Source organism: Cephus cinctus, unplaced genomic scaffold (genome assembly GCF_000341935.2).
Source record: "Cephus cinctus unplaced genomic scaffold, Ccin1 Ccin1_scaffold0727, whole genome shotgun sequence".
NCBI classification, from domain to species: Eukaryota; Metazoa; Arthropoda; class Insecta; order Hymenoptera; family Cephidae; genus Cephus; species Cephus cinctus.
Window position 1 is genome coordinate 198,346 of NW_014333343.1, and position 16,849 is coordinate 215,194.

Genomic DNA, 16,849 nt, shown 5'->3' on the forward strand with positions numbered 1-16,849 from the left:
CCGTGAATTCCTTTTGTTGCTTTCAGGATTGTTGGAGTCACAATCGTAGAGACAGTGGGGCGTCCACTCAACATTCTACGGAGAAAGACAGGTCTAGGAAGAGCAGCTATGGCAGCGGCACACCGCCATCTGTAGTGAGACCATACAGTCCTGATACAGAGAGCAGTAACAGTCAAACGGATTACAGTCCTACGTGTAACTCAAGGTTCTCTGACGGTTGGAAGGAGGGACGGGGTCGACCAATTTTAAGATCAAAATCGGATATTAGCGATCGCTATTGGCGCCATGACAATCTGCGAAATAACAAGTTACCAGTGCGACCTCCGCGTTCGGTCACCCAACTCGAAAACTTCTTCGATCGCTTGGGCCTCGATTCGGATAATTATCAACGCATTACCGAACCCGATTCGAAATCCTCCTCTCCTGTCTTCTTCGATAGTGTTAGCTCGGTAGACTCAGCCCTTGGTCTCTACTCCTGGGTCGGAAACTCTCAGACGAATCAAACGAACCAGTGGCAGAACAACAACTGTAGCGTCGGAATGGGCAACGACGATTGCAATCAGAGGGTAAGTGATCCGCCGAGTATCGTCGAGAGAAATGCCAGAATAATCAAATGGCTTTGTCAATGTCGCAAAGTACAATTTGGTTTCAGTTAAGCGTACCCGTTCGATGCGTTATGACTAATACAGTCATTTGATTCTTTTTTTTTTTAATTCTTTAATCATCGCCTATTCGATTCAACTTCGTAAAATTTTGTTTCGAACATTTTTTATCGTTCCTTTCATCTTTTCGTTGTCGCATTATACCTGAAGAATTTTTAATTAAAACGTTAACTTCATTACCCATAGTGTTTGCCCGGTTACTGTAAACTTCTTATGGAGTCGCGGCTGTACGTTGATACGTGAGCTTTACTGGTTCTTTTCTTTTAATTTCTTTTTTTAACGTTAATGCGATTATTAATAGAATGCTTCTTCGAGATGTGATCGTGTCTCGGAAAACATCTGTGCCATCTACTTTTTGCTATTCATTAAATTCTTTGTTAAGGTTGTTCATGCTGGAGTCGCAATCGTGTTACGTTTTCGTTGTTATCGAACTCGTGATTTATCTTTTTTGTCTCGTCCTTTTAAATGTTTTGCTCTTAGTAACTTAGTATGTATAATATTATCAGGGCACAGATTCTATGCAAATAATACTGAACCTATTAATATAGCGGTTTTTAGTCACTTAGATTCGTGATTACGCGTTGCTTTATATCTTTTTATTGAATATATTTGTTATTATTATTACGATTATTATTACCGGGAACAGCTCATCTATAACGTTATACGAGTGTTTTTCTAAAGTGATACAGGGAAATAATCCGTTAAATTATAATTGAGGTATTATTATATGGAGGGAAGTACGAAGTGGGATATTATATATAAATTGAAAAATTATTATCGCGTTCACGTTGTCCCACTTTTAAAACCACAGAGAAATACTCGTATGCTATGTATGTTCTTGTTAATTTTGTCAGATTGTTTATGATGAAAATTTCGAGGAAAAATGTAGCAGAGGGAGTCAAGAGACGAGAAAAAGAAACACGTGACAAAGAAAAGAAAGAATTAATGAAAGAAACGATGCCTTCGCTTGCTGGTCCTTTTGAGCCACAAACGTGAAAAATCACTCAATTAATATTAACGTTCAATATCTTCGTATAATTAAAAGTATAGAAACACCCGATTAGCGTATATACGTAGATCAAAGTCCAACGATAATTAAAGAGTTGACTTGGATTACGTCTCGGGAATTTTGTCAAAATGGGAATTGACGTGGCTGTGTTCAGAAACAAAAAAAGAAGAGGTAATCTAAAACCTACCCGATCAATCATTATCAATGAAAAGGTTATAAATCAATGAATAAATTCAACCACGCCGTTTGGCAATCTGGAATTGCATGCACTTTAAACACTTGCACAAAGAATTTATTAAATTATTTGCAGTATCAATAGTCAATGCTCACTCTGTTAATTGAATGGTAAACGAATCAGGGACTACTGTAAAAGTAAGGACAATCCTCAGAGTCTTATTTTCACTTGTCACTCTCGAATCAGACTTTTTCATAGAACCTCACCAAATGGAATTTCATTAAAGAATTAATTTGACGCATCAAAGTGGTTGCGTCGTGGGCACCTTAATAACACGATTAATTAAGTAGAGCACGTCTCAATTCAACTCTTCGGTTATTGAAAAAAATTATCTATCGTGCTGTACTTATAAATACATAATGTACTTGCGAAAGAATTGAACATCTGTTAACTTATGACAAGTGCAGTTCGCAATATTGCCGACGTGGCGCTGCAGCTGACGTTCGTTACTATATCGATATGCGCAGTGATCGATGCATGAGGTTAACATTACCAATATATTAGTGTTATTACGTTATACGGTAGGTACTAATGTGCAATGTGCAGTGGGCATGTTTTATTGCATCCTGGTGCGACGACCACTACACGGACTGACCAACGACAGATATATGTTGCTGCGAAACAATACAAGTTTCAGTCGACTGTTATACACGAGTTAATTGGTTTCTTTCGTAGAATCTCCTTTAGTGATTGAGAAATGCTAGATTTTCAAAGCCCCTTCTCCCTGCAGCTAATGAAAAACGGAGGGCGGTTATGTACTTTGTTGAAGCTCGAAAAGGTTTTTGACTACTGTTGTGCAATAATATGCCTGCCGCGAAAGTTCGTTACGTAAATGTAAAACGTAGTTTTGAAGGTCGAAAACACGTTGGCCAAAATTCATATTGATCGTTTTTCGCAATCACGAGTTCCGCGAGAATTATTATGAAGCCGCAATTTTAATTGCCAACGGAATATTAAATCGTGTATTTCGTACTTGTTTCTTTAGGATTCAAGAATTATGTGAAACGCTACTTTCATGTTCTGCGCGGTCGTGCCTAAAAATTGTACGTCGTCGGATACGCCTCTTTGTTATTTCATGTAAAGAACGTACTACATACAATTTTGACGATACCGTTTTACCACGACTGTAGGACAGGATACTCGGAAGTATTTATTCGATCAGCGACAATTATTGTACTTTTCTCACTGATAAGGAACAATCGATACAATATACTGTTACATTTTTTTCAAGGATACACAGGACGCAGGATATACACGGTTACTCAGGACTGTCGGACCACCTGAAGATTGTTCTACCATAGTAATTCATAAAATTCAGATCGACAGAACCATCTTCAGGTGATGCGATAGTCCCTGAATAACCGTGTTTATACATATATTTAGAGTTTCTGGTACGTGTAGTTTTGTAGCCAGTATTTCTCAGATTACGTAGTTTAACGAGATGAGATAAATATATATATATTGTATTACGAGAAATTGCATTTAAAAGAAAATCTGCATTTAGCGTACGTTGACCAAATATTTGTTAGGCAGATCGTAATGTATTTTGAAAATGGAGAATTTTTATTTCATATATTTTGCGCAAGCACCTTCAGACGTCTTAAATGGAAACGACGCTCGCCTCGGTAGAGCGATCAGTCGTGATTGCGAATATTTTAAATTTTCATTGTATCCAAGAAATCAAAATTATTACGCTATGAAATTTAATGATGCGTTAACGATGTTTTATATTTATGACTTCGCTCGCTTATTTAAAGAATGCCCTGAGTGTAGAACACGTGTCTGTAAGTAAATTTGGCCTGGATCCTTGTGCTGTCCTAAACGTGATATTAAAACTTTCTTCTTAATTTTTACGCGCACAAAAATGCCAATAACGTATGCAAGAAGTTGCGAGGTCGTATAAAATAGAGAATAGACAAATTTCATGGACAAATTGAACGCAGAGTGATTGTTACGTATGCGCGAAAAGTTGTCAATTTTGAAATCATTAAAGTTTGCTCAATCTCACGACCAGACTCCTTAAGCTTTATTTTTCACATCTCGTGGTTCAGGTATTTCTGTAAATAAGCGATCGATCGAGGGAACTGTTAAAAAAAAGAAACATGCAGTTGAATTTTGAACGAGATAGTTATTAGGTCTCCCTTCACTCCGTTGGTGGACACAAAAATTTACTTAGATATTTCTACACACTATTTATGATGCATAATATTTACCATTGTTAAACTCGTGAATTTTCATCAATTGCTTTTTTTTTTATAATCTAGTCAGGTAGAACAAAATATGTTTAACTCTAAAAGTAATATTAAATCTCACCTGTATACCGTGGTACCGTTTTTTCATTTTTATATTTTAAGATCATTTATGAGATTGCAGATTGTAAAGTTGGAGATTCACTTATACCGATTGACGTTATACCCGAAATATACACAAGCGAAAAGTATTCATTCAAAAATTCATTTGTAAAAGGTCATCGAGATTCTTCTAAAAATTAATCAGCATCCACAGGAAACTAAGGTTATACCAGGAACGAGCAGGTATGTACAGAAATAATGTTGATCTATTAAACAAATGGATTTTCTTTTATTTTCCTTCCATTAATCTCTTACACATTTAAAATAAAAAGATCAGAGTTCAACGTTTTATAAAAATAAGAATACGCTTCGTAATATGCACGTATATGTACAATGTTATATTTCTATGGATGAATCGTATCAACGAGGCATCCGTTATACCTTCGAACCTTATTAAGTAACCAATAATTGCACTAATATTTTTGGCGTAACAGAGACTCCTTAAGTTTTCATGACAGAGCCGCGAATACGCCAATGTTCTTTTAGACAAAACTAATGCAATTCTTTCTAATTGTATACCTGGTATTACTTAAGTGAAAGACGGATATACACACAATTCTCCTAATAACTATGATACCTGCCATCAAGCCTATTCAAAGATTCGTTTCTTTTTTTAATATTTCAACGTGTATTATAACGGGTGTATAATGTTTTTGATCTTGCAAGAAATTGTTGTATTATTTATATGAAAACAAGAGATATTGAATTAAAATACTGTGAATGTTATCATAATGAAGAAAAATGTTGTTCGAATAAGTTAATTCTTTCTTTGCATTTCATGCTTTCACTGAAGCAATACGTAATGATAATATAAAAAATTGACAGCTCGTAAAGTCAACTCTGGCTTGTTTGTAGAATAAATTTGGATAGTAAACTTAAAGTTGCTGAGTTTTTCTAGCATATTCATGATAACGAAAAGTGAGAAAAAATAATATAAAACGATAGCGAGAGAAAATAGTGCGAACGAGTGTGAAATAAATATTTTGAAAAATGGGCAAGAGAATCTTATGAAGAATTTTGTTACACAGCAGTTTTTATATAAAAGTTGACAGATCTGTTAACTTAAAAAAAAGGAGGTACGTGTGAATGCAAATTATAGGCTACTGATAGTCATCACTTTTTGGATTGAGTCTAGAATAATGATTCTGCTCGTTTACCAAAGATAAATATGTATATCACTTAAAATTTTCTAAGGTAAATAAGAAACGTAAGGAACAAAATACTAATTCTCATCTTCGTGCTAGAAGGAAAACCAAAATATAATTTCTCTATCTTAAATAATGTCATAAGAAAAATGTATATACACACTTGGAGAAAGAATACACACTTCTGAGGAACATCTGTCGCTTGATATCGTACACGGTGCATTTATAAGTACGATTGTATTATCGTTCATCAGTTATAATACATTGTGAAATGATCTATACGTATAACAATAAGAACGTACAGAATATGATTTTCATAATGATACTTTGCAACGACTTAATATCATATATTACTTAGCCTTTTACTTCGTATATGAATTTAAAAAATATTAACTGAGACGACCTTCACATTTGGTAAAATCGACTTCAGTATCGCAGCTTTTCGGATGATAGATTACACAATGAATTTATAATTATATTCACAAGTTATGTATTCATAGTTATATCTGTTAAGTCCGAATTCCGCAAACAGACGGGTTTTAGAAAAGCGATAGTCACAGCAAAATTATGTCACTTAACCGCCGCTTAAATCACGTTCAAAGAAAAGAAAAAAAAAAAAGGAATTGACCTGTTATCGGTGAAATAACAAATATACGATTATCACCTACTTAAATGTATCGAAGGGCTCATACTTTTAAAATATGATATTAATAATTTTGATATCTGATGAATTATTTTTCTAACGAATCAACAGTTGTTTTTAGTGCTCATCAAAGGTACTATATTTATCCATAACGAATTAGATTCTCAGATCTTCCGTTTTATCGAAAATCAATTAGGAATGGCAAACGTTCCCACGAAAATATAAGCTTTCTTTTAAAATCAAAGCGTGAACAGTAAATTTGCACGATACGAGTTTACATAATTCATGGTTATCTATTTGAGAGGTGTTTAAGGGGACCTAAGCTCAGTATCGATGTAGCACCGAGGGCCCCTAAGTTACAGATATTAGGATTTCGTGCACCGTCGATTGTTACTATCGGTAAACCGTAATAACCACCTGTTTGGGCACTAAGTTGTGATAACGGTATGTAACTCTGTATACCGAGATTTGATAGTCGGTTTAGTATTTGTGGTGATTTTAAATCTACGACAGGTAGTGCTAATTCTGTGCCACCACTCTGTAATGTAGCGTCAACTTCCTTGTGATAGGTTTGCTTGTGCGCGATCAAGGCCTGCGCACTAGGATATTGTGCGGGGCACAAATTACACCTTCAAAAAAATTATTCTTTAAGTTGGATACATGTTAATTTTATGGTCAGTTATGACATATTTGTTAATTCAACATTATTATATCGATGAAATGAAAAAATTTAGTAAAATCTACTTACTTGTGATTCAATTTGTTCGATGTTCGATGCGTGCCCATATGTAGAGTCAGCATCCCTTGATTCTGGAAGCTCTTCTCACAGATTGGACAAGTCAATACATTTCTATAAAATAATTGGAACAATTCAATAAAGAAGGAAAATTTGGAAAACTCATTGTAATAAAAGATGAAAAATGCTAACAAGGAAGGTCGCCCTCGCTTAGTTGCTACCAGTGGAGGTGGACCATCCTGAGTCAGATCCACCGTAGGAGGTCTTGGCGGTCGTTCAACGTCGCTAGCTGACTGCTTACTCTGTCTATTTTGCGGTACCGCAAATTGAGCCTGTTGTTGTTGTTGTTGCTGGTGCTGCTGCTGTTGTTGTTGCTGCTGCTGCTGTTCCTTTCTTTGCGAACTTGCAGGTATGATCGAAATGGCAGAGTTCAAATTTATCGCCGTAACATTTACGGCAGACTGTACTGGTGGCGTCCGTTGTTGTTGCTGCTGTTGTTGCTGCTGCTGCTGTTGCTGCGGTTGTTGCTGTTTGTTCTGTTCGCTCACTTTGTTCTTATTCGCAGCAGGTGTAACCGTAATACCGCGCGCAGCCAATACATTCGCTACAGCTTCCGCGTTTGGTTTCTTTGCACCAGCAGCGGAGGAATTCTGTGATTGCGCTGAGGCGGAACCTTTAGTTTAGTAAAAATATTTTTTTGGATGGAGATGCGTCCCTTCCGTTACGTTAAAAGAAAACGACAGCAGAGGAACATGAACGAAAAGTAGCGTAGATGCGTGCTAGCAAATTCCGCCAAGAAGTTGTGCAGATAATCTTACCAGGTTGTCGTACACTGAGAGTAATAGAGTCCGTCAGATGTATCGTAGAGTCGGCTCTGTTTGATGGTTGTTGTGTTGCTGCTCCTTGCACATTTTGTATCACGGGTAGCCCGTCGTTTCTCTTCTGTTGAGCTATCACGTGACAGTCAGCATCTTCATTTCTGTCAGGTAACAAAACGTCGAGTCGCCTTTGTTTCATGGCGGAGAGATTGTTTTGTGTTTGTGGTGACAACGTCTGATGAATTGGCCTTTTCATGCGTTGCTGCCGTGGACCCGCACCTGGTTGTGACATCCTGGGTGCTCTAAACAAACAGATAATTATTTTATTAATCAAATTATATATTGACCATTTCTATATTTGCACCAGAATAAGCAATGAGAGACGCATGGGGCAGCATCATTTCTTAAGCTTTTGATAAGTTTACTTGCTTTATCAAGTATCAATATAACAATTTGACGCTGCCAAGGTATGGTCGATTCAAGCAGTAACAAATAACAATCACTGAAGTAGTTAAACAAAAAGAATGTATACAAACATTTTCTAAATGTGCGACTGAGATAATATTTATACACAGATGAAAGGTTTAAGTCGTCAATGTCAGTAGTTACTAAAATTAAGTTAAAGATTCAGTCTCAAATTATTAACAGCGCACAAACCTTGTACCCTGCATGACTGAAGAATATCTGTTTCGAGGCATTGGTGGATGTAACTGCGGTGGTGCTGCCATTTGTGGATATGGTGCTGCACCATATTGTGAATACAGATGAGCTAGTTGTGTAGGATAGTGCATCCCTTGTGGTACAGTAACCCTGTACATTGGTGGCCTTCCTGCGGGTTGCGCAAAGTAATTTGCCCCAGGAATCATTGTATTTACTCCAGGAGGAAGACTTGGCGGTAACTGAGGTTGCGGCAATGGCATTCGCTGCACTTGCTGAGCCAATTGTTGCACAGGAGCCGGAAGCTGTTCAAAATTTACTGGTGGCAGCATCTGTTGCGTGGTGTTTGGTACAGTAGCATACGTCGGGGAACTGGTCTGATGGGATGATGTCAATGGAGAGTTTCTGCTGTGCTGTGATGTGCTAGAAACGTGTGTGGACTCCATCGAGACAGCATGGGGTGAATTTGTATTTAAATGAGGCGAGTTCGAATTTAAATGTGGTGACAGTTGACTGATATTAGGTGATAATGGCGCTCCATGAACTTGAGCTTTGTGCAGAGCAACTTCCAGAGATGAACTGAACACTAAATTTATGCAATCCGGTATATTGCATTGATAGTGACTCGCTTTGGCTTTGTGCTCATCCAATTGTGCAATATCCTTAAACTTTTCATTGCAAACACGACATGTTGTCTCTGCCAGTTTCTCTAAAGAAACGTATTCAGTTTCATCTGGTGGTGGACTATCGCTTAACGATGCTTCATTCTCACTTCTTCTCTGATGCTCAATAAGGAAATTTTGTAAAATCGATCCGGTAGAGTCAGCATTGCTATCGGCTACATTTATGACTGTTTGATCACTTCCTTTGTTGTTATTTTCATTATCCTTACACGACAGATCACTGGGCAGCTGATTGTTATTAAAACTGGATTTGGCGTCCGGTAAAACTGATGTCTGCTTTTCCATATCAGAAGGTGAAGTATGGTTTGGCGATTGCATGGGAATTACTGGCGATTTTGAAACTATGTTAATGGCTGAATTGTTTTCAAACTGTTGGACCATGTTTGATGGATTATCAATATCCTCCTCCACTTCTTGTTCTTTTTCAACTGATGTTTCGTTTGATGTTGGGCTAGACGTTCTGGAACTAAAATACATATATGAATAATTATATAGAATTATTGTAAGATTTATATATAAGATTTTTGTTTAAGGATATATTACTGTACTAATAGAATAAGTGCTTACTTGGATTGTTCTCCAAGTTTTTTTAAATTTTCAATAGTTTCTCTACAAGTTGCTTCTATAGCATCAGATGATTCTTCTAGATCTTCATTATCAGTCAGTCTTTTTTCTGTATTGTCGAAATAATCCAAAGCTGATAATTCATCCACATTTTGATCCTCTCGTTCTTGAGGATTTACAGTATCACTCCCTACACCAGAGTCACCCTCGTTAGTATCCATTGAAGGTCTTTCATGTTCGTCCAAAGACTCATGAGGCTCGTTCGTTTTAAAATCTGTATTTTCTTCATTTTCCTATCGACGTAACACGTAGAAACTTAATATTTCATCTACACTCTAATACATACTAATGTATGGTTAGAATATTTATAAATACAATTAATACCTCATGACTCTCTATCACATTCTCGAATGTCTCTTCGATTCCTTCCTTTGTTTCCTTAACATTAGTCTGTTCATTCTTCCTTGTACCTGCCAGTTCTTGCTTACAATAAATATTTGTATTGAAATCAAAATTTGAATTAACAACAGTGAAGTCCTTTGATTTAGATGATTTTTTCAAAGTGAGCTTTAAAGAATCGGTACTGCTCTGTTTCTTCAAAGTCAATTTCAAAGAACCCTTTTTTTCTGGATCCAAGCGATACGTATCGTTATGTTTTTTCTTTGTGGGTTTCAGGTTGGAAATTCTTTTGAGGACCACTCGAGGTTGTCCTAAGTGAGCAAGGATATGTGACCGTAGATCTTTTTTGGTTGAGAATTGTTGACCACAAATCTCACAAAACGCTACTGGTGGATCGTCTATTGCCGTACTCCGACAGTTTTGTGCATCTACAAAAAATTAATTGATATTACATTAACAACTTTATTAACCTTTACGAACTCACATTTCTCTTAGTTTAAAAATAGCGCCTTGACGTAACATTCACCAACAGAGGCTGATATTCATTGATATTTTATACATATATTTATTCAATTTCTTTACCATATTTTTATACCATACTTATAAAGTACTCATACTCTACATTCTTATGACTATCATTCGTAAATGTGAATCCTGGTCACAATATGATTGTTTATGTACTATCTTATCTTGCCCGCCCACCTGCTGCACTAACGTTACCAGACTGAAGTATACTTCACTGCGTGCGCAATGCAGGTAGCGCACAAAGCTTTTATCAACTAATAATTATGGCGGGAACCACAATATAAAAAAAAAACTTTTGCCATAAACAGTTGCAATTATACATAACGTTTTACAAAGAAGCACGATAAGTCAAGTCAAGGATCTTTAAAAGTTTGTCACCGACACAATGTATTATGTGCTAAAAGCTCCCTTACGTAATCACGTCTGAACAAGCACTCCATTTTTTTTTCTAAACCTCACATTTTATAGTATGCAATGTTCTCTGGTAGAATATTCTTTTCAATTGTACGGACACTTCATACATAAGTGATAAATCTAGCACATTTCCTTACAGGAGGCAGCCATCAAGAACGGAAGGAAGAAGAATAGGTTTGTTCTCGTTACCTACACTTTCTGCACTTTTCAAAAAGTGCAAATTCTCATTGGTTACTTACAAAATATTATCCAATAAGAAATTAGCATTTTTTGAAAAGTGGAAAAAGTTTAGGCAACGAGAAGAAACTTAGTAAGTCCAATTGCTTTTATTATCCAGTGCGAATAGACGCCGTCTAGATAGCGGACGCATTGGACGCATACGCCACGAAACTGTAAGCAACGACGAATGGAAAAGCTCCGCATTGACGCCATTGCTTGTTTGCAGCTCTGTTATTCGCTAATGTTTACAGTTACAATGCGTATACGTTTATTACAGAAGAAGACAGTAAAGACACTTTTGCGTTACCGAAGCATTACTAATCGTGGTATCCAGTCGATATCGACTAAAGGACTAAAAGGAGATTGGATGCGAATGGCGACGGTACGATTCTCCCGCCATAATTGACTTTACGTAAGACGCAAGAGCGACTGCAGTGAAACTGCAACGTGATCCTCCGACTTGCGAAAAACGTAACGCGAAGACGGGCCACGGCACGGCGTGCGCGATATGTCACTGATTGATGACATACAGCTGATCGAGGAGGTGAAAAAATATCCATTGCTTTATGATAATAAATTTCGTGGATACCATGCGATAAAAGATAAAGCGTGGATAAACATCGCGGGAAAACTCAACGTAAAACGTAAGTCACGAGGCATATCTGGTGCTGCAATTGATATGCAATGTGTTACAGTGATATTGCGTGTACACAATAACATAACATAACCTATCGCAGAAGAGGTTGTAATATATTTCTTCTTCTTCTTTGCTTGGTAGAATTTAAAATAGTTTTAAGGTAATTGTAAATGGCAGAACACTATTTAATTCTTGAAAAAATTTGATGATAATATGGTAGATTGATGGTTTTGAAAACTTAGAAAACTTAGATTTTATTTTTTACAGCTGTAGAAGCAAAAAATAGATGGAGAAGCTTACGAGACAGATTTGTGAGGGAAAAAAAGTTAATATCATCAGGATGCGAATCCGATCAAAAATCCCGTGCAGGACCTGTGGCTGGCCCCTGGCCACTACTTGATCATATGTCATTCATATGGGACTATATAGTTCACAGAAGAAGATTTACAACAAATAGCATAAAAAGGGAACCGGGACCTTACTCTGCTACTGAGACAAAAAGAGATCTGAATGTTACAAGCGAATGGGTAGTTGCTTTGGATTGTGAGAATGGAAATGATCGGAGTCATTCCGATCAAAATAAGAATGATGATCAGGATGACTTAAAAATGAAAAAGCAGAATAATCAGTTGCTGTCTTATCAGGTAAGTTTAACAAATAGTTCTGACAATCAGGTGTGAAATTTCTTTTTTACAATTCAGGAGCAATCATCAGAAGAAGCAGCTGATTTTTGTCATGTATCTGAAGATGATAGAAGCCATTTGCAGAAAGTAGACCATTGTCTAAATTCACAATCGTATGTGGCTGATGAAGAGCATTATTTTTGTATGTCAGTCGCAGAAACATTGCGAAGATTTACCTCGAGGCAAAGAGCTGAAGCCAAGCTTAAAATTCAGCAAATACTTTATGACATTGAATTTGGTCCTGATTCTACAGAAAATGTGACAACATTCGAAAATACTTTTATGGAGTGATCAAAATGGAACATCAAGTTGTTGATTATAGAAGTTGAACTTTTGTTTGTGATATACAGTGATATTATTGATTTATGTTAATGGTGAAAATTAGTTTTACTGTCAAACAAGACGATTTCACAGAACTATTACAATCATATTAAGTTTCCTATAACTGCTAAATTTGTATTTCTCCATGCATTGGTATAATGTTTGTGTTATGCTATAATAAGCTTGTGAAATATCAAGGAGATTTGTATAAAATTTATATATGTTTTTAATTCATTAAGAGATTGATCATTAATAAACAATATTAACTGACTTAAATATAAATTAAATTTTTAATTATATACAAACAGTTAATAAATATATCAACTGAAAATATACAATACTATTGAGCTTCATAGAAGCGACATTGTTAACAAGATTTATGCAACATACCGAAATCCTTTAGGACAGCTTTAGATGATTTCTTGTGAGATTTTCCTGTTGAAGGAAACTTTAATTCAACAAAATCATGCTCCAATGGGCTGTTCATTTCCAATCTGAAATACACAAAAAATCCAATATTTAAATGATTGTTATACTGCATCGTAATTGTATTTCGTCAGTAAATTCCTTTTGTACAGTAATAAGTGCACTGAAATTTCCAATACGTTTGTTTTATTTTCTATAATCAAAAAAACATTCAGTATATGAATACTTACAAGCATTGTCAATAATGCTACAAAGCATACACGAGTTTTACAAAAATTAAACAAGTTCAATAACTTTAACTAGACAATCTTGCTTGTTGATCGGTCACATGTAACATATGCAATTATTAATCATTCACACTTAATGATTTCATAGGAGTGTGAATATTTATAAAAATTCAATTGACCAATCTTAGTGTAATTAGATGTTTTCAATATTCCGTTTCGCGTAGCACTCAAAAATCGAAGACAAGCATCGTCGTGGAGAAAAATTCATAAATAGTATCACATTTGAAAGAAGGCTAATCCCATCTACACTGTCGGTAATGTTCTATAAACATCATGTTCATGGCCACAAATCCAAGGAATATTTAATTAATCGCGTGTTCATCAACGTCTACCAACTAACGTCAAATTGCACAATAGTCGCTGCATTCGTGTCCCACAAAAACACGCCGATCGCCGTATTGACTTTGAATTGAGTCAAACTCGCAGCACACTCGGTAAAAGTATTCAAAATTCAATCAAATGTTATTAGCTGGTGTACTGCATTCGGATTGCACCGACCGATTCAAAATGGCGGACAATGTTATGACAGATTACTGCACGCGGCTCATTCGTAACGGTGTTCAGTGAAATAGAATCGGCGCCGCAGGTGCGAGGCCTGCGTACTAATTCCAACTTATTAATTATATCGAAAAGACAATATGGCGTCGATGTGATGAAAACAACACAACGGGTAAATTAACGTCAGAGCTGTACCGAACTGTTCAGGCGCTTTCAGTGGCCGGTTCAGAGTGTTCAGTTGCGTTGTTTTCTAAGGCCGCGCGGATCGGCGCGCGTCGACCCTGTTTAACATTATGAGTGAGTATGTACCAAGAGCTTACATCTTGCCCCTCCTTCCAGATGCCTCATCGCTGGTTGGACGGTTGGGTTAGTTCCAACCTAGCACACACTTGGCGTATTTATATAGTCATGATGTACGACTGTTGGTATAAGTGTGTGTGTAGGCCCTCCGCTGTACCCAACAAGTACAAAAGGGGGTTCGAATTGAAATTAAGTGAACCTAACCTAATGTAATATTTACAATACCAGAAAGGAAGGGCACCGATGAAATTGACAAGGATGTACTTAACGCATGCGTAGTGCATAAACCAACTAGAGTTTTCCGCCTTTGACCCCTCTTTTAATATAGTACATGGTTCCCTATATACGAACACAGTAAATGCCAGCTGTCCAATACCCAGAGCATCCAAGCGTCAGGAGGTACATGGGCTTTATGTTTACGAGAATTATGCGGTGAGTTGCTGTTCCTTTGTCACAAAGACAGCACCGCCTCCTTCCATATCTCAAATTATATTTTATGAGAAGGAGCTTTCTGAGAAACTCCAGGGGCTCTCCAATTTTACTTGATTAAAGTACTCCATACAATTATATACCTTGCGAATGGGCTGCTCTGGCTATCGTATCGTTTTTTCCTACCCTCCAACTTATCATTATAGATTGATGATACTCTCGTGCGATATTCTCCATGAAAGTATCAAATAATGTACAAGGGGATGGTTACCCTAGTAGTTATTCTACGGTTTTATGCTCACATGTATATTTTATACCCTATTTTCATGATAGCAACTATTCTTTTATTTGCGTCACTTGAGCTTGTGAGAGAAACTATGTATCTATATTGTTAGCTACTAAATTCTCTCTTCTGACTTGTCTCAACACTAACCGTCTGTGGAGGTTGCTAAGGAGTACTAAGAACAACACGTGCTAATATGATCAATAAGGTTACCCCTTTATTTTAGTGAAAATAGGAATTCGCTCAATTTCTTAAGGACTTAGATCAATACGCAATACGACCGAACAATTAACTTTCCTCTTATCCATACGATTTCCTCGCGATACCGTCGCGTATACTTTATCCTCGACCGTTGCAGTGGATCTTGCCTCTCTCTTCTCACACACCACTACTACTACTACTACTACTACTACTACTCATCCGGCGCGGCGCATTAGCGCTGGCGCATGCGCTGACCACTAGCACTACCAGAATTTCAGAGTTCAAAATAATCAGCTTTATCAATATTTCCATTCAACACCTTCATTTTTAATTTCAGGGGAACTTTCCTTTAACAGGTAATTCTTTTAGTATTCCTTTTGTAAAAAAGCCTATGAGAGTATGAGTTCCTGCCATATAACGTGTCCATGTCTAAAATAAGGTTTGGGGGAGAGAGGTGCAAGATTACTGGTTGGTCGACTGACGGCAGTTGCTTCGCTCGTTGGCTGGCTGGTATAGTATGGTGGTAGTAGTAGAGCAGTAGTGGTGGACGGAGGAAACCAGGGGAACTTGACGGAACATGTCGAAACCAGCCGAATCTGGCCTCTATTGATCGTGACACTACATTCAGGCGCCTCTTTCAAAGTACTGTCCCCTGGGCTGGTGGAAAATTTTTATACTTTGTCACTCCTATACTTGCCAGCTACACTGAACACGTAACGGCTGGGTCTTTTCCAACCACTGTACACTGAGGCCTTGGATTAATGACTCGCCCAGTTGCGCCGTTATACTGCGCTCTTAACTGCAACATACCGGTGCCGTTAAGAGCCCTACCAAGGCTGGGTGAATATGCTAATATTAAGTTTAACTATGCCTGAAACGTTACAGCGTTCCATGTACATTTTCATACATAGTAGAATTGCGTCGTAAAGAAAGGTTGTCATAGATTTAATATAATTGGATGCTTTATAAGAGTTGAGATGACTATTATTACTATGGCATCCAGTACTGTGTTATTAGCTTTAGCGGATAATTGTAATGTGGTGCAATATTATAGCTGAATAAATACCGCAATTCCAATTTGTATATTTAATATGTAACGAAAGAGTGCATTTGTGTGCTATCAGTATTTGTTATTATACTCTGTCTTGCATGATAACGACATTTTCTAATAAAATTTAAGAATAATTTGTTCTTAGATTACATACAATTACGTCTACGGCAGTAACAATTGTGAACTTTTCATAAAATAGTTAAAATGATCGGTTTTATGAAGGAGGATTTAATTATAATTTCGTAACAGTTTTTAATATTATACAGTATGTCCACGACAGCTAGATTTTAACAGTGGTGAGTCTTGTTGTTAACGAATTACAATTGTTCAATTGGTTAACGAAATTTTGAGCTAGCTGGGGATTTTCCATTGAATACTTGACTATCGATTTGGTTCCCCACCACACCCACCACCCATTTAGTACGGGAAATTATTTTACGGTCTGGCGTTGGTACTGACGGCGATCCAATCCTCTTTGTGTAGATTCGACCGGTGCTGGTTCTCTCGTAGGATGTGGATTGGGCGGTCGCAACGGGGAAACGAGCGGGAGAAGTTCCACGACGTACATTGACCCACCAACCCTCCTTTGCTCGAGCATCCCCTCTCTTTCTCCAAATTCCAGTTTTACTGCCAGTTGCGCACAACTTTCTAAATTCGTCTCACTCCTGGTATC

At 37.1% G+C, this 16,849-nt stretch overlaps 3 protein-coding genes across 11 annotated transcripts in view; 2 read left to right on the forward strand and 1 right to left on the reverse strand.

The window, feature by feature from the left end:
• LOC107270328 overlaps positions 1-10,306 on the forward strand; it is a 24,143-nt gene extending 13,837 nt beyond the window's left edge. For 2 of the 3 annotated variants that reach the window (XM_025087709.1, XM_015745255.2), the window contains one exon: positions 27-4,346. In XM_025087709.1, the coding sequence (XP_024943477.1) occupies positions 27-656 (630 nt within the window). In that variant the 3' untranslated portion in view covers positions 657-4,346. Of the gene's footprint in view, positions 1-26; positions 4,347-10,178 lie in introns of those variants that run through there. The other variant, XM_015745256.2, reaches the window with a different exon arrangement.
• Positions 4,465-15,950, reverse strand: LOC107270322 (alpha-protein kinase 1). Of its 7 annotated transcripts, none has more exons than XM_025087703.1 (9): positions 14,438-15,950; positions 14,233-14,363; positions 13,092-13,195; positions 9,888-10,330; positions 9,507-9,796; positions 8,257-9,405; positions 7,600-7,901; positions 6,794-7,454; positions 6,168-6,674 (listed from the first exon to the last, which is right to left on the reverse strand). In XM_025087703.1, the coding sequence occupies exons 3-9, from the start codon at positions 13,186-13,188 to the stop codon at positions 6,335-6,337; spliced, it is 3,282 nt and encodes a 1,093-aa protein (XP_024943471.1). In that variant the 5' UTR covers positions 13,189-13,195; positions 14,233-14,363; positions 14,438-15,950; the 3' UTR covers positions 6,168-6,334. The 7 variants fall into 7 exon arrangements, with proteins under 7 accessions (XP_024943466.1, XP_024943471.1, XP_024943473.1 ...); XM_025087705.1 differs by lacking the exon at positions 14,233-14,363 and having other exon boundaries at positions 6,794-6,895; positions 6,974-7,442; positions 15,222-15,948; XM_025087704.1 differs by lacking the exon at positions 14,233-14,363 and having other exon boundaries at positions 6,794-6,895; positions 6,974-7,454; positions 15,222-15,948.
• Positions 11,359-12,983, forward strand: LOC107270336 (transcription factor Adf-1). The gene is made up of 3 exons (XM_015745268.2): positions 11,359-11,704; positions 11,965-12,341; positions 12,399-12,983. Exons 1-3 carry the CDS (start codon positions 11,569-11,571, stop codon positions 12,669-12,671), a joined length of 786 nt encoding a protein of 261 aa, XP_015600754.1. The 5' UTR covers positions 11,359-11,568; the 3' UTR covers positions 12,672-12,983.
• Positions 15,951-16,849: the final 899 nt, after the last annotated feature.